The sequence below is a fragment of the Martes martes genome (genome assembly GCF_963455335.1).
Source record: "Martes martes genome assembly, chromosome: 12".
In the NCBI taxonomy this organism is placed as follows: Eukaryota; Metazoa; Chordata; class Mammalia; order Carnivora; family Mustelidae; genus Martes; species Martes martes.
Window position 1 is genome coordinate 59,832,348 of NC_137900.1, and position 23,999 is coordinate 59,856,346.

At 48.3% G+C, this 23,999-nt stretch overlaps 2 protein-coding genes across 4 annotated transcripts; both read right to left on the minus strand.

The window, feature by feature from the left end:
- Positions 1-773: 773 nt before the first annotated feature.
- FANCG (FA complementation group G) lies at positions 774-6,483 on the minus strand. Its single transcript, XM_080820543.1, has 14 exons — positions 6,373-6,483; positions 6,088-6,178; positions 5,657-5,788; positions 5,224-5,426; positions 4,352-4,487; positions 4,044-4,174; positions 3,797-3,943; positions 3,520-3,671; positions 3,014-3,080; positions 2,471-2,760; positions 2,277-2,323; positions 1,904-2,059; positions 1,329-1,452; positions 774-1,187 (listed from the first exon to the last, which is right to left on the minus strand). The coding sequence occupies exons 1-14, from the start codon at positions 6,466-6,468 to the stop codon at positions 1,079-1,081; spliced, it is 1,881 nt and encodes a 626-aa protein (XP_080676669.1). The 5' UTR covers positions 6,469-6,483; the 3' UTR covers positions 774-1,078.
- A 3,932-nt stretch (positions 6,484-10,415) lies between these two features.
- PIGO (phosphatidylinositol glycan anchor biosynthesis class O) lies at positions 10,416-19,400 on the minus strand. Of its 3 annotated transcripts, none has more exons than XM_080820817.1 (11): positions 19,365-19,400; positions 18,077-18,588; positions 17,320-17,463; positions 17,013-17,136; positions 16,536-16,695; positions 16,149-16,328; positions 14,390-15,917; positions 13,660-13,866; positions 13,229-13,443; positions 12,559-12,629; positions 10,416-12,406 (listed from the first exon to the last, which is right to left on the minus strand). In XM_080820817.1, the coding sequence occupies exons 2-11, from the start codon at positions 18,585-18,587 to the stop codon at positions 12,277-12,279; spliced, it is 3,270 nt and encodes a 1,089-aa protein (XP_080676943.1). In that variant the 5' UTR covers position 18,588; positions 19,365-19,400; the 3' UTR covers positions 10,416-12,276. The 3 variants fall into 3 exon arrangements, with proteins under 3 accessions (XP_080676943.1, XP_080676945.1, XP_080676944.1); XM_080820819.1 differs by having other exon boundaries at positions 14,390-14,441; positions 18,077-18,591; positions 19,365-19,395; XM_080820818.1 differs by having other exon boundaries at positions 18,077-18,591; positions 19,365-19,395.
- Between the last annotated feature and the right edge of the window lie 4,599 nt (positions 19,401-23,999).

Genomic DNA, 23,999 nt, shown 5'->3' on the forward strand with positions numbered 1-23,999 from the left:
TCCACCCTAAACCTTCTCCTGGCTTCTTCAAAACGCTGGCTGGAGCCATGCCTACTCTGAACCCTTTGACTAGCACCCCAGCTTTTAATCCACTCCACCCTATTCTTGTGGCACCCTCTGGTAACCCTAATCCCATAGGCTTTACAGTTCCTCAGAGCTTGGAGGTACATGCTTCCTCTTACCACTGGGTATTTATATTAATGGCTAGAGGAGTCAAGTCCAAAAAGGCACTCAAGTCCAAAAAGGAGTCTAAAGGCAACCACAGAACCCAGTAGATTCAATAGAACCCAAAGCAGCAAGAAAATGCATGCTGAGACTTGAAGTCCTTGGGCCCCAAATGCCAGCTAGCCCTGACTAAATTCAATAAACAGATCTGGTATCATGCCGATTATATTAATTCACCCTTCACCTCCTATCCACACAGACAGGGTTGACTGAGACAGTCAAATCCCAAATTTCTAGAATTTGGGATAGGGGTAGGGAGTCACTTAGAGACTCAGAGATCTGCTTGTCCCTCCCCTCTAAGAATCAAATGTTTGCCCTTGTCCTGAGAGGTCTACCCAGACCACCTTCCAGACCCAGCTCCACTCATTCTGTGACCTTGCACAGGATCCTGGGCTTTGAGACTCTGGCTTTTAGGCAACAGAAAGAACCAAAGCCACTGCAAGGATTCCTGTGGCTCTTTCTTATACCCAGAACTCAATCTCATAAGGTAGATGATGTTGGGAGAGGGCATCTTAGATAACCAGCACTCAACTGAATCAGACAGCTGTGACCTTCCCATTCAAGTATATGTAGTAGGCAAACAAGAGATAAATATGCATTTTACTCAACACGATTAACAGGAATACAGGAAAAAAGGTGTCATAAGCAAAGTTAATGCCTTTTGGTGGCAAAGGAACCAGAATGGCAGTAACTAGGCCAAATTTTGCAGGACTCCTACCAACTTCTCCAATGCCAGACTTATACAGGAATGATCCATTTCACCCACATTCCTCAAGAATGGTAAAGCAGAAAGCCCTCCCCACAGAGAAATGGTCCACTGGAGCCCCAGCTCAGGCTCTTTAAAATGTGGCAGCTACAGATCACAAGGCTCCGGCAGAGATGTCTGAAACTCCTCAAGAAGGGTCTCACGGTCAGGGGAATGAATCCAGTCCAGATAGGTTTCTAGGTACAGGGGAAGAGACCTGAAGAGCAAAAAGAGTGACGTCTGAGGGTGAAGGATAGGCAGCCACTCCATCCCTTTCATTCATTACCACCCCCAACAGACTCAAGGACTCCAGGATGCCAACTGCCCTCAGCCCCAACCCCGCAGGCCTCAGCCTCACCATGCAGCATTCTCCTGTGGCAACTCTGTTTGGGCCTTTAGCCTCCACCAGAGAGCAGTGGCCTCATCCCTCCGATCCATACTCCTCAGAGTCTGAAGCAGGTGAAAGGAAGCATCTTGATTACCTGTAGCCCCACCCCAAAGTAGAAAGGCTTAGAACCTGACACAGCCTTAAGCATTTTATAAAAGGAGAAACAGAGGCTTAGAGCAGGAAAGTATCTTTTCTACAGTCACACATGGAACCAGGAGGTTCCATTCCCAACCATTCCTATTCCCGGGTACTGCCCGCCCAAGAAAAAGGGCTCAGCTGACTCTGCTTCTCCCCAGCATACTCCCAGCATAGTTGTGGTCTTTGTGTCTGAGGATACTGGAAAGACTGAAGAACTCCAGAGAGCCTTCACACACACTTGCAAATGTCTTCAAGCCTGGGTATATCCCTAGGTATATACGGTACAACCCCATTCATCCTCTTCTATCTGGGAACATCACTCTTCCACTGATCCCCAAGTACCTCCCAGATGGCCCTCTCTGTCCTTGTACATCTGGGCATAGATGATATCATGCAAATATACATACCTGGGCACATTTGCACACTGAGGAGGAAGTCCTGTAGGGCTTTGGTATCTTGGCCAATGGCCACCCACTGAAGTCCACGACTAATCAGGGCAGCTGCCCGAAGCTGTTGTAGTGCCACATCTGATACACACCCCTTCTCACCATTGGAAGCAGGCCCTGGGGACCACCCCAAAGTCAAAAAGTGTGTCCCTGCTACACAGGTACCTAGTACTATAGAATCCCAAGTACTCCTCCTTCTCTTCTTATGTCTGGATTCCCCCCCCCCCCCGCTTTTTTTTTAAGTCTCCTGGTAGGCTAGGATGCATGGAAAGGCAACACATTTACCACCCCTCCCCTTCCAGGACGGAAGAGGAAAATTGAGAGTCTAGATCACCTTGTTCTTCATCCTTAGGTGTGGTCCGGAAAAGCAGCTCAAGGCACCTGAAGTGGGACACAGAATAGGGGTGAGGAAGAGTCAACCTCAGAAACTCTGGGGTGAGTTGGTAAGAATGGAGCTCACTCAGGTCCCAATCAACAAATTATCCCTCCACACTTCCCCTAGGATTCTGGTTGGCTTCCTGAGCTCACCGGCTAAATTCACTAATTGCCTCTTTTGGGGCCCCCAGCTGCATCCAGGCTTGACCCTGAAGCAAGTAGGTCGCAGAGACCCAGGATGGGCAGTGTGGTGACTCTTTGGCTCCTTTTCTGGCATCTTCCCTCATCTGGGGCATCTTGGGAAGCAGAGATGACGTGCGGCTGAGCAGCTCCTCACATACAGTCAAGGCATCCTGGGCTCGGCCAGCCTGGATCAGTGCTGCAGCTGCCTCTAAGAACACCTCAGGCATACAAGGCCCTGGAGGGGAAGGCGGGGGGAAGAACTGGGGTGGGAAGAGGACACAGTGTCTTAAAGTGACATTAGTCACCATCCCCAACCTCTTCACCAGGCTCCGGTACCACAGAGACCACCCATTGCTTGCTACCCTGGACCTTTTGCTCGAGAACCTTCCTGGTCTGGCCTTCCAGCTTGGACAGACAGAATAGGAGAAGAAAGAGAAAACAACAGTCCTGTTCTACCCAGAGGAGACTCCAACCCTCTCACCCCATTACAGAGAATCTTGAAGACATACCCACCTTTGATTCTGAGCCATCCAGCACCAGAGCCAGTAGGTCCAAGTAATGCTCTGCAGCATCCTCTGCCCTGAGAAGTCATAGCCTATGAGCTTCACCTTAGGCCCTTAGCAGGGTCCTCCAAGGGCTCTAAACTAACGAAAGGATGCTCAAGGTCCCTGGGGAGTAGGGAGAATGGGAGCTTGGGGCTCCAATCCTAGCTCAATATGGAGCTACCCTCCTTACAGAACGGATTTGGGAGGAGATTTCAGAGTTTTACACTTGATCTTAGCCAAAAGGCCAAGAAGCGATTGATTTCAGAGCTTTAAAGATACAAGAGTTTAGTGCCTGGGTGAAGAGTCTTAAGTTCAGGTCTAGCAATAAGGCAGAAGGTCAAGGAGTGGAAACCTATGTCCTACCACTGACTCGTCCACACAGCTGACGTGCAAGAACAGAAGCAGAATCACACCCCAGGGAAGGCATCAGAAATGGGAAGAGGAGCTCAGATGAGCAAGGCAGTGGAACCTCACCTTCCCACCTGTAAGCATCGGCTTGCTAGCAAGTACTTGGCCTGGCTCTGTGTGCCACAATGAAGGGGTGAGGCTGGGTGAGGTCTGGGGAGTAGTAACTCTACTTCAATGAAAAGCTGAGGGGCTTCAGAACTATGAGTGACATTCAAGGCCTAAAAGGGACAAAAAGAAAAAAGTATATCTTTAATCTTTGGGAGCCCTATTTCCTTCTATTTACAATTTGATTAGTCTCCCTAACACAAACACTTCAGCAATCCCTGTATCTTCAGTCCCTTACCTCAACCAACAGCTCCAGACTCTCCAGCTCTGCTGCTGTGTTCCCCAGTTGCCGATACAGCCTAGAGGCCTCCAGAAGCAGGGGACCCCATGTTGATCCCCCTTTCAAGGCTGCAGCCAAGTACAGCAGAGCTCTTTGTGGATTGCCCTAGAAGGTTGAGAGGACACAAGCCTCAGCTATCCTCATGAAGCAGAAAGCTGTCTATAACACCCATAATTTCTCCAACCCACCCTAGGACTGTCTTTACCATTTTACGGAGACAGGTCCCCAGAGCCGTGTACACCTGGACCAACACAGGCCGTGGACATAGACCTGAGGCTGCTTCTTGCAGGCTGCTCAGTGCCCTGGGGAGGCTTCCTGTGATCAGCTCCTGGAGGCCTAAGGTCAATTCAGGGTTTAAACTTAAAGAAGCCCATAGGGCAGGGGGATGATAGGTAACAAGAAGTACAGAGAAGCTCCACTGAGCTGAATGGAACATGACAGGGAAGGTTTGAGCCAAAGGACCCCTTAAGACAGGGAGTGTGGAGGAAGGGATGAGTAAGACTGCTAGCTGACCTTGGCGATAGGCAGAAGCTGTAAGAAGGATATCCCTTAAGCCCCGGGCATCTTGGAGGGTCAATGGAGCATCTGACTCCTCAGCTGGGGGGCTCCAAGTTTTCAGAAGCAGCAGCAGATTCTCAGAGGCCTCACTCTGAGGAAAGAAGGGTGATCAGAGGCTCTAAGCCTATAAACCACTTCTCCTCTCCTATCTCAGTCTATCCTGACTGGACCTTGAAATCAAGGGTCCTCCTGATTCCTGTTCCCTCAGTTTTAAGATACAGATAGCTATGGGGCGAGGATAAAGGGAGGAAGAAAACCTTGGGGCACTGATGATCTGTTCTAGTGTGCCTCCTCATTCAGTATGAGCCCAGAGGACTCAGGGCAACAACGATGTGTGGGTTATTGATGAGAAGACTGAAGCTGGGAGATGACTTCAGCAAGGTCAGTAAAAGCCCTAACCCTGTCCAAGATCATTAAGCAATTTAAAAAACACTCAAGAGGCGCCTGGGTGGCTGGGTTGGTTAAGTGTCAGATTCTTGACTTTGGCTCAGATTATGATCTCAGGGTTGTAAGGTCGAGCCCCACATCCGGCTCTACGCTTGAGTCTGTTTGAGATTCTCTCCCTCTTCCTATGCCCTGCCCCATGCACGTGCTCCCTCTCTCTTTCTCTCAAACAAATAAATAAATCTTAGAAACAAAACAAAAACAAACTACCACTCAAGAGAATCCCAGTAAAGGACCAACCAGAGCAATGTCACCAAGAGTCCCAGAGAGAATCCAGGTCTTCTAACCACCAACCCAGCAGCCTTTCCAGCACAAAATGATGCTACTGCCACTGAGACAGGTGAGAGAAGAGACCCTTAGATCCAGGTTACTTCCCAAATTACCTGGTTGCCATTCAAGGTCTGCAGCAAGAAGGTCAAGTCCCCCAAACAGTCAGTGCTTAGCCAGACGGCAGCCTGCAGGCCAGCCAGGTGGTGAAGGGCAGGGAGCACCTCCAGGAGAAGGGTGGAATAATGGAGAACGGAGTCCCACAGCTCCCTGAGCCCACATTCCAGTCTGGGCCCCAACTGCTTCTGGGTCTCCAGCACTGTAGAGAACACACATACAGCTGAGGTTGGGACCTCATGTCTGCTTTTCTCTTTCTGCAGGAGCCCAAAGGTCACAAAAGTGCTCCTGGTCTGAGGAGCACCTGGAGGATAAGAGAATAGCAACTCTCTCCATGGAGGTGACAAATTTTATTGCTCCTTATATCCCCTTTGCACGTACTTAAACCCAGACAGTCTGGCAGGGAAATGGAAAGCAATCTCTGGCCCTCACCTCTCTCCAGGCCCTGTTGGATATCCTGTGCCTGGTCCTCAGTGAAACCCTGGGCCAGGCTCGCTCTCAGGGTAATGAAATTGCAGGTAACAGTCAATTCCAAGGGGAGAACAGGTACAGCTGCAGGGAGCCCTGGAGGAACACAAGTTGATCTCACAGACCACTCCCTGCAGAAAGATTCCCCAAATAAGATCCAAACCCAAAGATCACCTCACCCCAACCAAAATGGCCATTTGCACAGTTTGGAAAGGGCGAGTGACGGGGCGAAGAGATTCACCTGCACCAAAGTGAATTCCACTCCAGTCCTGTCTGTGACTTAAATAGGATCCCCTGCTCCTGAGGATTTTTCTCAGTTCCAGAAATGCAGAACAGGAACTGGTCTCTAGCTGTGGGGGAAGGTAACTGACCATCCTGAGGAGTATCCTACTTACCCCGCAGACTACGGAGGAGTCCCCTGAACCCTTCCAGTGCATCTTGAGCCAACTGCTGTCGCCTCAGAGACAGACCCGAGTCCTGAGCCACCTAACAGATGTGGGATGAGGTATCACTGAGGATCAATCCTTATTTCTCCCCTTGCAACAGTGTCAAGGGATGACATTCTCCAGTCATTTCTGGCTCCTGATGGGGGAAGCCAAACTCAATCCCTCCCCATCAGTTGTGGTAAATCCACCGGAAACCCCCTTTCTGGTAAGCGAGGGTCCCAGCAACCGTGTTACCTTGGCTTGTCGAACTAGCTGGTCATTCTTTTCCCTCCACAGGTCTAGGCAGCTGGCGTGAGGCATTGAGGTGCCCAGAGGGGTCTGGTACGACATGGTGGCCGAGGCTGGGGTTGGACACATGGAGGGGACCGCTGAAAGGTAAGCCTGGCCCCGCCGCGGTCCCCACCGGAGCGGGGAGGGGTCCTTCCTCTTCCGGAACCCCCCGCAGCTCCTTTGCTCCCCTCCGGGCCCCAGCAGGAGCGACTCGCCCTTTACAGGAGAAATGGACTCTCTTCTGGACACTGTGGCGGCTCCCACCCCCGCCTCTTCCATCTCGCCTCTGGTTGGCCCGGCCGGCAAAACTCTCGGCTGCGGTTGGTCCTCTTCAAGGGTTAGTGCCCGCGGGAAACTCGAGGAAGAAACGAGTCGAGTAGCGATCCGTGAGGGAGACTACGGCGGACCAGAGGGCGGGGGTGTGTCTGAGTGGGGAGGCGGTACTTCTCAGGGTTCGGCTTGCTAGTCCTTCGCGCAGGCCAAAACCCTGAGAAATCGATCTCGGTACTAGAAACCGTGTCCCAGCCCTTCCCTCGCAGCCACACTTCCAGGTCTGTCTAGCTTTGCCCCCGCAGAGGGCAGGCCCGCGCAGTGCATGCTGGGAATCGTAGTACCGCCCGGAGTCGCCACAAGAAACCCAGCGGAGGCACAAAGTATCTCCAAAAACTGAGACCAGACCAAGGCCCTTGGTAATCCGCCCATCCGTTCTTTGCTCACCATGGAGCACCAGCACGCTACCGCATTCTGCTCAACCCTACGCAGGCCTACTGCTGGCGGAACGGCCCTGGGCTTGCACAACCCACTCTGCTCAAAGGTACCTGTCCCTTTCAACAAATGAGACCCAGGAGTACTGGCTATCAGTACGCAAAAACAAAGCAAATCTGTGACCCTTACCACAGATAAAACCAACTCAATATGGGTAAGCTGAACTTCATTAAGAACTTTTGCTACAAAGGCAAGATCAAGAAAATTAGGGGCGCCTGAGTGGCTCAGTGGGTTAAAGCCTCTGCCTTTAGCTCAGGTCATGGATGGAGCCCTGCATCAGGCTCTTCAGCAGGGAGACTGCTTCCCTTCCTCTCTCTCTGCCTGCCTCTCTGCCTACTTGTGATCTGTGTCTGTCAAGTAAATAAAATCTTAAAAAAAAAAAAAAATTCAAAGTCAAAAATGGAGAAATTATTTTCCGATTATTACCTACCTTATAATCTTATAATCGACCAGTATCCACAATATGTAACTCTCAAAGCTCAATAATGAAAAGAATCTAAACCATTTTAAGATGAACAGAAAAACACGAACAGGAATTTTACGGGAAAAAAGGTACATGAATGGCTAAGCACCATATTAAAAAATGATTAGCCATCAGGGAAATGCAAATTAAAACCACAAGATAACCTGGCTGGCTCAGTGTGTGACTCTTGATCTTGGGGTTGCAAGTTCAAGCCCCACGTTGGGTGCAGAAGTTACTTAAAAGAATAAAATCTTTTTTAAAAATCTTTAAAAAATAATAAAACCATAAAATACCATGACACATGTACACACACAAAATGGTTACAATTCTTAAAATGCAGATAATGCCAGGGGTACCTGGCTGGCGCAGTCCATAGGGCGTGTGACTCTTGATCTCACAGTTTTGAGTTCTAGCTCCACATTAGGTGTAGAGCCTATTTAAAATAAATAAATAAATAAATAAAAACACAGGTGATACCAAGTGTTAGTGAGGATGTGGAAAAACTGGAACTCTTACAGTGGGAATATAAAATGTTATAGTTACCTTGGAAAATAGTTTGGCAGTTTCTTAAAAAGTAAATCATAAGCTTATCATATGACCAAAAAATTCTACTCTAGGGAAACCTCTCAAGAAAAATAAAAACATGTCTACACCAAGAATGGTATGCAAATGCTCACAGCAGCTTCAAAAATATTCATAATAGCTAAAAAACAAAAACCCTAAAAACAATCCAAATGTCCATTAGCTGATCATAGCCATACAATGGACTATGACTCAGCAATAAAGAGGCAAAAACTGATACATGCTTCAACATGGATGAACTTTAAAAAATTCTAAGTCATTGGGGTGCCTGGGTGGCTCAGTGGGTTAAGCCTCTGCCTTTGGCTCAGGTCATGATCCCAGGGTCCAGGGATCAATCCCCACATTAGGCTCTCTGCTCAGCAAGGAGCTTGCTTCCCCCTCTCTTTCTTTGCCTGTCTCTCTGCCTACTTGTGATCTCTGTCTGTCAAATAAATAAAAATTAAAGATCACGTATTTGATGACCCCATTCGTATGAAATGTTCAGAAAAGACAAATTTAGAAAAACTGAAAACAGATCAGTGACCTACAGTGAAACTGAGGATCAGTTGTAAACAAAGTATAGGGACTTTGTAGGAGTGATAAAAATTTTCTAAAACTAGGGGTGCCTGGGTGGCTCAGTGGGTTAAAGCCTCTGCCTTTGGCTCAGGTCAGGATCTCAGGACACTGGGATTGAGCCCTGCATCAGGCTCTCTGCTCAGCAGGGAGCCTGCTTCCCACCTTTCTCTCTCTGCCTGCCTCTCTGCCTACTTGTGATCTCTGTCTGTCAAATAAATAAAATCTTTAAAAAATATTTTTTTCTAAAACCAAATTGTGGCATTAAACAAGGTTTGTTTTTTTTTTTAAGATTTTATTTATTTATTTGTCGGAGAGAGTGAGCACAGGCAGACAGGCAGGCAGAGAGGCAGGCAGAGGCAGAGGGAGAAGCAGGCTCCCTGCTGAGCAAGGAGCCCGATATGGGAGGGAGAGAGAAAATCTTCATCAGACACACTGAGCATGGAGCCCAAGGCAGGGCTTAATTCTAGGACCCTGGGATCATGACCTGAGCCGAAGGCAGCTGCTTAACCAACTGAGCCACCCAGGCGTCCCTAAACAAGGTTTCTTACATATGAACACCAAATGCACAAGCAACAAAAGAAAAATAGGATGAACTGGACTTCATCAAAATTTTAAAATTTTGTACTGCAAAGACTATCAAGAAGATGAACACTATCAAGAAAATGAAAAGACTAGGGCAGTTGGCTCAGTCAGTAAGAGCATGGGTCTTTTGATCTCAGCGTCAAAAGAATTCAAGGAGTGGAGTCTACCTAAAAAAAAAAAAAAAAAAGAGGGACGCCTGGATGGCTCAGTCAGTTAAGCGTCCAGCTCTTGGTTTCAGCTCAGGTCATGATCTCAGGGTCCTAGAATTAAGCCCTGCCTTGGGCTCCATGCTCAGTGTGTCTGATGAAGATTTTCTCTCTCCCTCTACCCCTCCCTACACTTGCACACACACTCTCTCAAATAAATAAATCTTAAAAAAAAAAATGAAAGGACAACTCAGAATGAACAAAATATTTGCAAATCATATATCTGACAAGATATGTATACCTAGAATATATAAACAATGCTTATAACTCAAAAATTAGAAGAAAACTCAATTAGTAAACAGAGAAAGACTCTGAATGGACAGTTCTCCAACAAGCACAAGAAAAATGCTCATTATCTTTAGTCACCAAGGGCATGCAAACCAAAACCATGAGATACCACTTCACACCCACTAGGAAGGTTAGAATCAAAAGTGAGTAATTATAAGGCATGGATGTGCAAAAATTGGCACCCTTATTACACTAATGATGAGAGTATTACGCGGTATGGCACCTTGGAAAACAAACTGGCAGTTCCTCAAAAAGTTAAACATAGATGTACCGTATGACCTAGCAATTCCACAATATACCACTAGGTATAAACCAAAAAGAAATGAGAACATACATCCAAACAAAACTTTTACATGGATGTTCAAAGCAGCATTATTTGTAAAAACTGAAAGGTGTTAAGGACCCAAATGGCCATCAATGAATGAATGGATAAACAAAATCTGATATATCCCCGAAATGGAACATTATTTGGCCATAAAAAAGAAATGAAATACTGATACATGAAGCAACATGGTTGAACCTCGAAAACATTAGGCTGAGTGAGAAGCCAGACAGAAAAGGACACATATTGTAGGATTCCATTTATATAAAATGTCCAGAATAGAAAATACAGTCAGAAAGGAGATTAGTGGTTGCCTAAGTTTAGGGATGGAGGTGGGGAGGGTTGGAGGGTGATAGGAAAATGTACTGAGTTTCTTTTGGGGGTGATGATAATGTTCTGAAATTGACTCTGGTGAGTTGTACAACTTTGTGAATATACCAAAAGTTATTGAATTGTGCACTTTAAACGGCCGAATTTTAGACTAATTGTACCTCAATAAAGCTCTTTAGAAAAACAATGAGTTAGTGTGGAATGGGTGTTTTGATGTCAACTAGGAGGCAGGGATAAGAATTTTTAACCATATATCTTTCTCCAAAAGGATCCTGAAGTTAGATCAGAAGAAAAGGAAATAGCCAATGGTTGGCAGATCAGCATATTTTCCTTAGGCTTTAGGCTTCAGGCTTCAGGAAAGGAGGCTCCCTGCCAAGGAAAAAAAAAAAAGGCAAGGTGGAACCTGACTAGAAGCTGGGGAACTGGAGTCTTGAAATCCCCATTGGTGCTAGGGATGGAATAGGGTCTTTTCTTCTCACAGAGGTACTGTGTGCTTATTAAATGATGCTTGGGAATGGTGTCCGCAAGACAGAGAAAAGCAAAGGGACTTTTTTCTAATTCATCTTTTAGTCTTAGCTGGGGCCTAACTTCTCTCACCTTTTTAGCATATTCCTGCCAGGGTTACCAATGTCCTATCCTCTAATTGCCTGAAATAGTATACATTTCTTATCATCTTTCTGTTTGACCTATGTAGCACTACAGACTATTAGCCATTAATAATTCCATCTCTTTCTTTAGCTACCACAGCAGTGAACGCCTTTCCTTCACAATCACTGCTAAGCAGCTTGTCTTCTTTCTGCCAAGGAGAAGTGCTATTCCACAATTTTACATCTGTTCTTCTTTCAGTTGTTTCATCTCCTCCTGTCCTGGGCATTCTTGAACATCAAATAGCAGGCCTGACCCTTCTCTTGAGAGCTTCCCCCCACCCTCCTTTGATGCACATTTCCATGAGAATTTCATGCCAGCACTTCAATGTGACACGGTAGTGAGATGGATGGAGAGCACAAGAGTCATGCCTTAAACTTATAATTTTGGCTTCAAGTCTGGAATAATCAATGGGACAAGATGAAATGCTATGTAAGAAGGGCATTAGGTCTGATAAATGATAGCAAAGGTTGGAAACCTAGGGTGGCCTCCTAGGCCACTTTGTCCCAGAAGTGAAGGACAAAGGGTGTTCCGGAGTGAAAGAACCCAATAGAGGAGGGAATACAGCTTTGGGGTTTTAGACAATGAGTCTGTGTACTCCATGATGCCTGGGCTTGTCTTTCCAGCAGTCTCTGCTATCAGCCAAAGGATAAGAATTTAATAAAATATGTTACACGGCAAAGAAAAATGGCAGGTGGGATAACAGGAATGATTCAGGAGGAAGTAAGGGAAATGAATTCAGACACTTTCAGATACTTCCCAAAGGTTTTCAGGTGTAGGCAGGTCTGCATAAGATGGCCGATGTTATCTGTGCCTCATGGAAGGGGAGAGTGACCATCCCCTTAGTCCCTGTAGGACAGTGGGGGCTCCGCCGCCTCTCAGACACACATATTTACATTATTATTTTATTCTTCTTTGGAGGCCACCCTCCAAAGCAAGAGTTAGGGAGCAGGCCCCACTATGATTTTGAATTATAAAATGATTAAGTCCCAGGTGTCAGTAGCTCCTGGCTGCATGGTGGTAAAAAGTGTACCTAAGCCTCTTTTGCAGATGATCCAGCACCTATATAGGCCAGGCTAGACTGTTCTCCAGCTCTGCCTGTGGCCACAAGCCAGCATTAGCCACCTAGGCTATCTCTGCTGGGCCAGAACTAGCTGCCTGAACCAGGAGCTCACAGCACCATCCACTCGCATCACCAAAGCTATGCCCAGGAAAAGTCCCACGCTGCTCACAATAAAGCCCACGGCTTCAAAAATGAACCTGTAAAGAAAAGTGGAGAATTCTCAGGGGACACTGAGAGTAGGTCTAGAGCTTTTTCCCTGATGAGACAAAACCTGCCCACCCTAATGTTCATTCTTTCCTCCAAGCTTCACCCTCCCCAACACCAATACTTCTCAAGCAAATCCACTCACTTGGGGGCAAACACCTTCCAGACCATGAGATGCCTGCGGAGGATGGAGGCTGCCAAAGCACAGGCCAGAATCTAGGGAGGACAGGAAAGGTCAAGTTACTTGGGGAGGAGGAAACAGGTCAAAGGGAGAGTTGCCCCTGTGAAGACTGGGAGGAGTAGGAAAGGAGTGCATGTCAGTGGAAAAAACACCTGGGTTAGGAGTCAGGAGGCTTAAGTCTTTTCCTGGCCTTACCATGACTCACTGTGTGACCTTGGGCAAGCACTATCCATCTGTGCTGATTACACTCAGGCTCTGCCTCCCAGGTTGGGAGGAAGATGTCAGTCACACCTTCTGCCTCTGAAGAGAAGGAAGATCCGTGACATAGTCTGGGAAAGAATCCTGGCCATCACCTCAGTTTTTCCTGTCTGTCCACTAATGGAAGAATCTCCAAACGCAATCAACAGGGTCCAGATCTAGCTTATGGAGAGGAAACAATCCAAGGCTAGGATTAAGGAGACCCAAGTTCAAGTCTCAATACAGCCAGCCCTTTGAGGCCACAGCCTTAGGCAACCATTTTGCTTATCTGTACTTCGGTCCAGGCTCTCCCCCGGGGTTTCAGCAAAGTATGAAAGAATGTGATGTACAGGCATGAGAAAAGGTCACTAACTCCGTGCTCTCTCTCTGCACCCACCTGAATACCGAGGACGAAGAGGTACTTAAGGCCCAGCTGCAGCAGCGCTGCATTGAAGTGATGAGGTGCATCCCGGAGTCGCATCTCCATCAGTGGCTCTTCTTCCTCCTCAGGCCTGACTCTGGCTTCAGCTTCATTCCCTAGGGACTGCCACCTCTTCCGGGGCCCTTGACTCTCACAGAGGAAGGGCCAGAGCAGAAGCAATGGGCAACCTACTGCCTCAGGGGGAAGACAGAGCTAGAATCAGTGGAGGTCCTAGGAACCAGGCCACCCCGGCCCCCAACCACCCTAGTTGACTAAGGCTCCAGGGAGTGCTGGCCAAGGGGTGCCCAAAGATCCAACAAAATAACCTCTCCCCACTTAAATCCAGGGGTCTCCTTTCTCTCCAGAAAGTCAGGGTAAACAATGGAAGCAACGGAGGAATGAAGTACCTGCAAAGAGGAGATGGGAGGCAAAGGTGTTGGCTCCCACCAGCAGAGCAGGCAGCCAGGTGGAAGAGCCATGACCCTCTGGGAATCCCACGAAGGCTGCGTGCCAATGAATGGCTGGAAAGACAGGCTGGTGGCCCATGGAGTAGAAGGTCTGCGTGGCCATGAGAGCCCAAGCAGAGACTGCCTGCCATGGCACAGTAAAAGGACCTGGGGGAAGACAGAAACCTCTTCACAGTCACATCCCATTCCCTAATCCATAGCCTACTGCCTGGCAGTCAGATCCTCCTACTGCTTTAGTGCTACACACATACATGCCTCTTACCCCAACCTCCTTACATGCAACACTCTGCTATTCTAATGCCCTCTTTGGCACTAAGCCTCCATTTCTCTAATCTGAACTGTGGTCCATCTCTCTCTCTCTCTCATATAAACACAGCTCACTATGACATTACACACTGGTAATTCCCCACTCCCATTACTGGAAAATCAGGAAATGAACTCCATGAAGGTGCAGCATTTCCACTAAGAAATGAGTCTTGGAGTACTCCTGTCTCCCTCCTTCATGAACTTTGCTGAGAGCCAGTGGCAGGGATCAGTTAGTTTGGCTATACCAGGAAGACCATCCCAACTTTGTGAAGAATCTGAGGAGCAACACCTCCCTGAAAACAAGTGGGGCCGAAGTCACATCACTACTGTCCTTGGATGAGTAAGGGCTGAGAAACGTATTTACCAGGGGTGGTGATGGGTATCCCAGCAGCAAGCAGATGCAGGAGTAGGAAGCTCTGCAGAAACAGAAGCAGGAACACCAGGCTAACGCGCTCTGCATGTAATAGCAGAAGTGGGAAGGCCAAGAGGGTGAGTGCCGTGACCATAGCAGCTGAGTAGACACTCCCCAACTGATAGGCCGCCAAAGTCAGGGGGCCCCGGGATCTGGTCCTCTCTAGCCGGGCCCGGAACTCCTCCTGCATGTGTCGGTAGATCTGAGGTACCACGTAATCCAAGTCAGCCTGAGAAGTGGGGGGGCCTGAGAAGGGAGTGAGGACAGTCCTGGTCCTTGGGGCCCCCGTCGTAGCCTTTACTAGCACTGTCACGGGCCTCCACAGCAGCAGCATGAGCCCTGAAGCGGCCAACCCGGCCACAGCCCTAGGCAGCACAACTGATGCCCCAGCAACCAAGGCCCGGAGACGTGGGGGTGCTTCATCTGCCCCCGACGCCAGCGCCCAGTAGGCAGCAGTGCCCAGTACCATTAGGGGCAGCCCCCAGCGCACAAAGAGCACAGAGGGCTCAGGACTCTTGAGATTGCTATAGCGGTGAAGCCACAAGCGCACGACAGCTAACAGGGCTACCAAAGCCCCCACACATGCTCCATACCACAAATTCTTGGCTCGACCACCCACCATGGATGCCAAGGGACTCAGCCAGGGAGAGGAATGGCAAGCAGGCGTCTCTTCAGGGCAGCGATGAAAAAGCCCAGCTAGCCTTATACATAAAAGTAACCCTACTCCAAGTCCCAGGGCATAAGTGCCACTGTGCCGGGGTGGGCCCGTGGAGGCCGGAAAGCAAAGGCGGGGTATTGTGAGCAGCTTAGGTGGGAGCAGCTTGCCCTCCCAGTGAAGCTGGGCAATCAGGAGCAAGATGAGGGAGCCCAAAAGGAAGGGGGTGGCCCTGGCCTCAGCTACAACAAAGCTATCAGAGAAGAAAGCAGCAAAGCGAATGAGCAGGAATAACAGGACAGGCCCAGGGATGGGAAGTAGGGCTGCCAGGGGCCTCTTGGACCTCCAGCCAGCCCACGCTTTCCACAGAAAAGGCAGGAGTGAGCCCACTGCAGCCATAGCCCCTAGGACCACTGGATCCAGCTTCAGCCCAGTAGTTGTCAGGAGTCCAGCACACACTATGGTACCAGCCAGACCACAGGCCATGGGTATTAGGAGGAGGGGGCGGAAGCAGAAGCCTGGGGATGTCGCCCACTGGGATACCAGCAGACAAAGAAAGCAGGCAGCGGCCATGAGAGCAGCACCCCCGGCCATGCGACCCAGAGAGAAACGAGCCCAAGACTGAATGCACATGGCCCGAACTCCCCGCAGGAACTGCTGCAGCTCAGTAATCACAGTCTGTAGTGCTGCCTCAGCCCCCTGGGGGCTCTGCAGAAGCCGCTGGTAGTCAGCAGAGGCATTGGAGAAAAGGTTCTGCAGCCGATGAAGCTCTGTAATTTGGAGGTCCTGAGAAGCAGCTGAGTAGGCGTGAAGAAATCGGGATACCTGGCAAAAATGGTCAGAGACCAAGGGAAGACATCAGAGATATCAACCAGGACAGAGGCAAAGATAGGTGTTATCAAAAGGGGTATCTGGAAATCAGGGACCTGAACTCTGTCTGGGACAGGGGGAAGGGAGGGAAGGAGGACATGGCTATGGAAGGTGGGATTAAGACTGAACAAATGACAACAAGTGATCATTATGCTTCTCCTATGCCCACTCTAGCCCATCACCTACCTGCTGGGCATTGAGATGGAGAGCTGAGGCTTGGGCCAGAGCAGAGGAGTGAGGCTGGGAGTCTTCAACCTCTGAGAACAGCTCAGCCATCACCTCCCCTATGTTCCCAAATGGAATGGGCAGGCCCAGCAGCAGGGCCAGCGTAGGCACAAGGCTGATTTGAGGAACTATCTCCGGCTCCTAGAGGAAAAGGAGAGGGGCCAATGGGTTCACCACAGAGCTGAGGTCAGGATTTGGGATGGAAGACATAGGGACCTCAGTAGGAAATGAGTGGGGGATGCCCAGAGTCATGAATCTGAGGGCCAAAAATGGAGAGAGCCACAAGAATGCTGTGATCATGATTCAACTGAATACCAAGAGACCAGACAAAGAACACCCAGGCCTCACCTCTGGGGGGGCACCAGGAAAGAGGGCTTTGGGACTGTAAAGAAAAAGTGCAGCAGAGATCTCCAGCTCACTGTCTCCTCCATGGTCCCCAGTCATGGTCATCCCATGGTCCCCAATCACGACCAGCAGTGTGTCATTCTCCAGACGCTCCACAAGTCCCCTGAGGGCCAAGAAATACATCAGGAGGTAGGAATGGATAAAGATTTTCCTAGGAGACCCATTCCCCCCCATCATAACTTCCATTAGGAGGGCCTAGACATTTGGCAAAGAGATACCTCTTCAGTCATGACCCTACTGCCCAAAGCCACATGCTGAGTTACTCAAGATGGATGAGGCCCCTAGCTTCAAAAAAATGCCTAGAAAAGACAGAATTCAGCAAGGAAAGAGGCTCCAAGATAAAGACTTTTTCTCTTGGGTATATATATCCTAAGATTCTCAGACACAAACCCATTCCCCCAGCCAATATCCCACACTCACTGGATCACCTGGTCCATCTGGCTAAGTTTCTTGGCCATTTCAGGGTGGTGAGGGCCATACTTGTGGCCACAGTGATCCACACCCAGGAAGTGAGCAATCAGCATATCCCATTTACCACTGTCCACTGTGAAAGGAAAAACACTAAGCACAGGGGACTAAGGCCCACTCCTCAACCCCAGCCAGGCTCTGACATTATGTGAAGGGACACAATCCCAGGCCACTGCACCCACGGGAAGCTCAGAATTTGTGACCTGAAGTAGCCCTCCCCAGCTCCCAGTCTTAGGCCTGCCTCTGGCCACATGCTCACTGGTTGGATACAGGTGTTCCAGGATGCCATTGTCCACTGTGTGCAGGTCTCTGACATTGAAGGATGGGAAGAAGAAAGCTTGGGAGAAAGCTCCAGGAAAAAGATCTTTCCAGGTATCATCTCCCATGAAGACCACACGCCTTCCTGCAGGGACATGAGAGTGGGTCACAACCTGAACAAGAGTCAAGGCAGAGGGAAAGAGAAGAGGAGGCCCTTTATAGATGTTTCAGAAATCTCAACCAGCCATTTCATCCAGCAACTCTTTATCCTTCAAGGCCTAAAATTTTCTGCCACGAAGCTTTCCCTGATAACCATACTTTCCCCAATAACCAGACTTCTCACTCCTTGTTTCTACAAAAGGCTCTGCTAGTTCTCAATCCCTGGCTATTTTGCTACTCTGTTTTTCCTGGGTATATGCTGCTTTTTCTAAGTCAGTGAGTGGACAAGGTATGGACCCTCTGCACTCTCCTCCACACTTGTGAGAATATCAGACTCACATCGTCTCCTCTTCATTGCCCTACTGCCTCTTACTGAAAGCTCCCCAAAAGTAAAACCAACACTCCATGCAGATTAGAAACTCCAGAAAGAAAAAGCCCACACCTGCACTTGCTGCATGCAGGGCTCTGGTCTCTTTCTCTTCCCCTGTCCTCAAACAGCATAGTCTAGCATGCAGGTGAGCACCCAAAGTTCTGGCTCTCTGACCTCTAAAGAGAAAATATGGTAAGGTATTCTGGCTTCCAAAGGGGCCCAAACTAACCTGCACTGGTGAGCTGCTTAATGAGATTGTCTTCCACTATGGCATAGCTGGCAAAGTTACTGCCAGCATCGATAAAGGTAGGCAGTGAGCCTGTGGTGAGGGCTTTCAGGCGCTGCATGGTGGTGGTAGGGGGATCAGCCTTAGATTGGTAGAGCCTGGCGTGGTGGGGCTGAATCTCCAGGATCCTTTGCAAGGAGTCCAATTTTCCCAGGAAGGGCAGAGAGACAGGAGGCTCTCCAGGACCGTGGGAGCGCTGGGGATGGGCAAAGTCAAATCGCAGAGCATCTATCAGCACCAACACAAGCCGAGAGAATCGAGAAGCCATCCAGCAGGCCCCAGGCTTCCTCTGGCTCCCCCATGGCAGGGACCCAGGGCCTGGGGGCTCTTGGCAGCTGCTATGGTTGGTGAGTTCCAAACGGGTGAGCAGGAAGCCACTGGTGAAGAGAGCAATGCCGGCGTAGAAGAGGAAGCAGACCCAGGCCAGGAAGAGCAGCACTGAGATCTTCTGCATCCTGCTGGTAGCGGGGAAGGAATTCATCACTGTAGGGTAATGTATATTCTGGTTCCTCAATATAAAGCACAGCTAAAATCCCTTCCTCTTGGAAGCCTTCCGGAAGATAAACAGCCCCATAGCCAACCCAATGCAATGTTCCTCTCCATCAGTTATACCAGTGTTTCCAAAGATGAGATCCGCAGATTATGGGCATCAACCTGGAGCAGTTGTTTAAAATGCTGATTTCCAGGCCCCACCCCAGATCAACTTAATCAGGATCTTTGGGGGTGGAGCTAGGGATTTGCACATGTACTCCAAGAGATTCTAACGATGAAACGCACAGTCCACGAGGGAAACTTATTCCTAGTGGTAGAAAGCTCTCTGATAGCTCATTTCTTCACCTCTCTCCTTGCTAATCTCAAAACCCCTGGGGTGGCCAGGGCTTGCAGCCGCAGGGCAACCCGGGCGGGACTGACGGCGCCGCCTGGTGGGGACCAAGAGGACCAAGGGGAGGAGTCACGCTCCGCTTCCGGATGGCCAGGATCGCCAGGAGACCGGAGTCGCAACCTAGCCCGCGCAGCAAACCAGAGTCACAGGGTCTAGAGCCGGTTGGGCCTCGCCGGGACCCACACGCCCGGACGACTCTGCTTCATCTGGTGGCTACCCGGACTTCTCCTGGGCGCCCTGGCTTCGTTACTTAGAACACAAGGCTGCGAGCTGCGGGGGATGGGTCCCTTCGGAAAAGGGGAGTGACCAGTAGGAAGAGCGAGTAGATTCTCGAAGACCCTGGCTCACCTTGAACGACGGCCGGAAGCGCAGCAGCAACGTCTGCCCACTGGCACCACAGACAAGCGCACGCCGGACAGAGCGGCCCGCGGGGGCCTCAGCGCCGTCTGCCGGCGCCTCCGCAGAAGTTCGGCAGGGAGCGCAGGGCTGGCCCCAGAAGGAGAATTTTTTTTTTATTTTTTTTAAAGATTGTATTTATTTATTTGAGAGAGAATGAGTGAGAGAGAGCATGAGAGAGGAGAAGGCCGGAGGGAGAAGCAGACTCCCCAAGGAGCTGGGCGCCCGATGCGGGACTCGATCCTGGAAGACGGGACCATGACCGGAGCCGAAGGCCGACACTCAACCAACTGAGCCACCCAGGCGCCCCAGAAGGGGAATTTGATGAGAGAGCATAGTAGTTTAAGAGAATTAGGAGCAGGGAGCTAAGCTAGAAGAGCTCAGGGAAGCACTGGTCATTCTTGATTAAGCCTAAGAACTGTCCTTTCGGAATCAAACTTAGCTTGAATCTTAGCTCTGCCACTCGCTGGCATTATTGGGCATTACCTCATCCGTAAAGTAGGGATAAGTATTTATTTTCTCCTTTTTGCTTAGCTGACACCAACTGATAGATTTTATTATTCCCCCTCTTCATGTATTTTCACTGTATCTTCCAATTTAGTAATTTTAAAAATACTCCAATTTAAAAATGGGCAAAGGTGTGGCAACGGGCGGGCTGAGTTGCTAGAGCATGCAACTCTTAATCTTGAGGTCGTGAGTTCAGGCCTCACATTCGACATAGAGCCCACTTTAAATAAATAAATAAATAAATAAATAAATATTTAAAAGATTTTATTTATTTGACAGAGAGAGATATCACAAATAGGCAGAGAGGCAGGCAGAGGGAGAGGGGGAAGCAGGCTCCCTGCTGAACAGAGAGTCCGATGTGGGGCTCCATGTGGGGCTCGATCCCAGGACCCTGAGATCATGACCTGAGCCAAAGGCAGAGGCTTAACCCACTGTGCCCTCCAGGCACCCAAATAAGATTTTTTTTTTTTAAGATTTTATTTATTTATTTGACAGACAGAGATCACAAGCAGGCAGAGAGGCAGGCAGAGAGAGAGGAGGAAGCAGGCTCCCTGCTGAGCAGAGAGCCCAATGCGGGACTCGACCCCAGGACCCTGGGATCATGACCCGAGCCGAAAGCAGAGGCTTTAACCCACTGAGCCACCCAGGTTCCCCCAAATAAGATTTTTAAATGGGCAAAGGACGGGCACCTGGTTGGCTCAGGCAGAAGAGCAGGCAACTTTTGATCTTGGGGTTGTGATTTTGAGCCACATTTGGTGTAGATATTACTTAAATAATTTTTTTAAAGATTTTATTTATTTGTCAGAGAGAGAGAGTACACACAGATAGAGTGGCAGGCAGAGGCAGAGAGAGAAGCAGGCTCCTCGCTGAGCAAGGAGCCCGATGCGGGCTCTATCATGGGGGGGATCACGACCTGAGCTGAAGGTAGCCACTTAACCAACTGAGCCACCTAGGTGTCCCAAAATAAACAAACTTTTTTTTTAATTTTTTTTTTATTTATTTGTTAGAGAGAGAGAGTGAGCGAGCACAGGCAGACAGAGTTGTAGGCAGAGGCAGACGGAGAAGCAGGCTCCCTGCCGAGCAAGGAGCCCGATGTGGGACTCGATCCCAGGACCCTGGGATCATGACCCGAACCGAAGGCAGCCGCTCAACCAACTGAGCCACCCAGGCGTCCCCAAACAAACTTTTAAAACACAAACATGTTTTTAAAAAATAAATAAATATTGGGGACGCCTGGGTGGCTCAGTTGGTTGAGCGGCTGCCTTCGGTTCGGGTCATGATCCCAGGGTCCTGGGATCGAGTCCCACATCGGGCTCCTTGCTCGGCAGGGAGCCTGCTTCTCCGTCTGCCTCTGCCTGCCTCTCTGTCTGCCTGTGCTCACTCTCTCTGACAAATAAATAAATAAAATCTTTTTAAAAATAAATAAATAAATAAATAAATATGGGCAAAAGATCTGACTATACCTTTCTCCAAAGAAAATATACACATTAACATTGCACCAATTAACATAGGAAAAGATGCTCGACATCATTAAGCATCAGGGGAATACTAGAGATACCACTTCAAACTCACTAGGATGGCTGTAATAGAAAGGGCAAAAAACGAGTACTGGCAATGGATGTGGAGAAATTTGAACCCTCATCCGCTGATTTTGGGATTGTAAAATGGTGCTTTGGAAAACAGTCTGGCAGTTCTTCAAAAGGTTAAATATAGAGTTACCATACGCCCCAGCAGTTTCACTCCTAGACATACATCCGAGAGAAATGAAAAGCATATGTCCACACAAAAACTTGCACTTGACAGTTCATAGCAGCAAAACAACCCAAATGGCCTTCACCGGTAGATAGATAAACAAAATATGGTATATCATACAATAGAATATTGTTCTGCCATAAAAAGTAATGGAGTACTGCCACGTGTTATTACATGGATGAAACTTATTAAGTGAAAGAAGCCAATCACAAAATAGCATTTTATATTATTCCATTTACATGAATACATAAAGCTACAGAGACAGTACATTAGTGTTTTCCTACAACTGGGGGAAGAGAGGAGTGACTGCTAATGGATACAGGGTTTTGGTGGTGTGGTAGGGATGGAGGAGAGATGATGAAAATGTTCTAAAATGGTGATGGTTGCACAACTCTGAATACACTACAAATCACTGAATTTATACTTTAAATGGGTGAATGTTATGTGAATTACATCTCAAGAAAGCTACTTTTAAAAAACATTTTATTTTTTCAGTGTTCCAAGATTTATTGTTTATGCACCACACCAGTGCTCCATGCAGTATGTGCCCTCCTTAATATCCACCACTAGGCTCACCCAACCCCCCACCTCCCTCCCCTCCAAAACCCTCAGTTTGTTTCTCAGAATCCACATTCTCTCACGCTTCGACTCCCCCTCCGATTTCCCCCAATTCACTTTTCCTTTCCTTCTCCCAATGTCCTTCATGTTATTCCTTATGCTCCGCAAGTGAAACCATATGACAATTGACTTTCTCTGCTTGATTTATTTCACTCAGCATAATCTCCTCCAGTCCCATCCATGTTGATAGAAAAGTTGGGTATTCAACCTTTCTGATGGAGGTGTAATATTCTGTTGTATAGATGTACCATATTTTCTTTGGAAAGCTACTTTTTTTTTTTTTTTAAGATTTTATTTATTTATTTGACAGAGATCACAAGCAGACAGAGAGGCAGGCAGAGAGAGAGGAAGGGAAGCAGGCTCCCTGCTGAGCAGAGAGCCCGATGCGGGGCTTGATCCCAGGACCCTGGGATCATGACCTGAGCCGAAGGCAGAGGCTTTAACCCACTGAGTCACCCAGGTGCCCCTGGAAAGCTACTTTTTAAAAAGATATTTATTTGAGAGAGAGAGAGAGAGAGACAGAGATAATGAGAGCACAAGCAAGAAGGAGAGGGAGAAGCAGGATCCCCATGGGGCTCAATGAGGGCTCAATCCCAAGACTCCATACCAGGACCCCAGGATCTTGACCTGAGCCAAAGGCAGACGTTTAACCAACTGAGCCACCCAGGTGCCCCTCAGTAAAGCTACTATTAAAAACAAAAACCCTCTCCATTGGTTTCACATTTCACAGTAAAGCCCAAGTTCTTGTAGTAGTCCTGCATGGTCCTACAAGTCTACATGCCAGCTCTGGCTTCCCTCTGATTTATCTAGCTGCCACTTCTTTGCTTCCTTAAGTCTGTTCCATCTATTGTAACTTTTTTGCTCTTCTAGTCACAATGGCCTTACTGCCATCACATTTAGGATCTCCAGGTTTACTCCCAGGTGCCCAAATAGGTCTTCCCCTCATCTTCATATCTAGCTCAAATATAACTTCCAGAGGCTTCCAGGAACACTCTAATTAATGTTACAGATTATAGCCTCCACTCCCACCTTCCTTCCTTTTCTTCTATAGCACAACTCACCAGCATGTGAAATACTAAACATCTTATTAATGATTTGTCCCTTCCAAATAGAACTTAAAACTTATTGAGGGATATCTGATATCTGGCTCAAGTGGGTAGAGTGTGTGACTTGATCTTGCAATTTTAAGTTTGGGTCCCAAGTTGGGTATAGACATTACTTAAAAATTAAATGTTATAAATAAAATAAAAATAAAATCTTAAAAGAAAAAAACCTTAAACTCATTGAGAGCAGGGAATTTAGTTCTTCATTATATATCCTTAGTGCCTGGCATGTATTTTGGGGTTCAATAGTTATCAAATGGTTAAATGAGTAAGTTTTTTTTTTTTAAGATTTTTATTTATTTATTTGACAGACAGAGATCACAAGTAGGCAGAGAGGCAGGCAGAGAGAGAGGAAGGGAAGCAGGCTTCCCTAAATGAGTAAGTTCTAATTCAGACATATGTTGAAGAATGTCATCCCTTCACCTCCATCCCGATGGGTCCTGACCTCAGTTCAGGCCTCATCTTCCCTTCCAGGATTGTTGAGGCCGCCTTCCTACTGTCTTTCTGCCTCCCATCTCTTCTTCAAATACCCTGTCCACATTGCACCAGGTCAGTTGTATCTAAAACACTAATATGACTACCTTAATCTTCCTAAAAGAATTCAGGA

What these genes read in the sequence shown, in the direction of transcription:
- FANCG (XM_080820543.1), bottom strand. Translation starts at nt 6,468, where the DNA reads ATGTCGTACCAGACCCCTCTGGGCACCTCAATGCCTCACGCCAGCTGC. An exon ending in ACTCCTCCGTAGTCTGCGGG is followed by an intron (nt 5,789 to 6,087) that starts GTAAGTAGGATA and finishes GTGTTCCTCCAG; the next exon opens with GGCTCCCTGCAGCTGTACCT. An exon ending in CCACAGGAGAATGCTGCATG is followed by an intron (nt 1,188 to 1,328) that starts GTGAGGCTGAGG and finishes TTTGCTCTTCAG; the next exon opens with GTCTCTTCCCCTGTACCTAG.
- PIGO (XM_080820817.1), bottom strand. Translation starts at nt 18,587, where the DNA reads ATGCAGAAGATCTCAGTGCTGCTCTTCCTGGCCTGGGTCTGCTTCCTC. An exon ending in TCCATCTCAATGCCCAGCAG is followed by an intron (nt 15,918 to 16,148) that starts GTAGGTGATGGG and finishes CATTTTTGCCAG; the next exon opens with GTATCCCGATTTCTTCACGC. An exon ending in CTCCCATCTCCTCTTTGCAG is followed by an intron (nt 13,444 to 13,659) that starts GTACTTCATTCC and finishes CCCCTGAGGCAG; the next exon opens with TAGGTTGCCCATTGCTTCTG.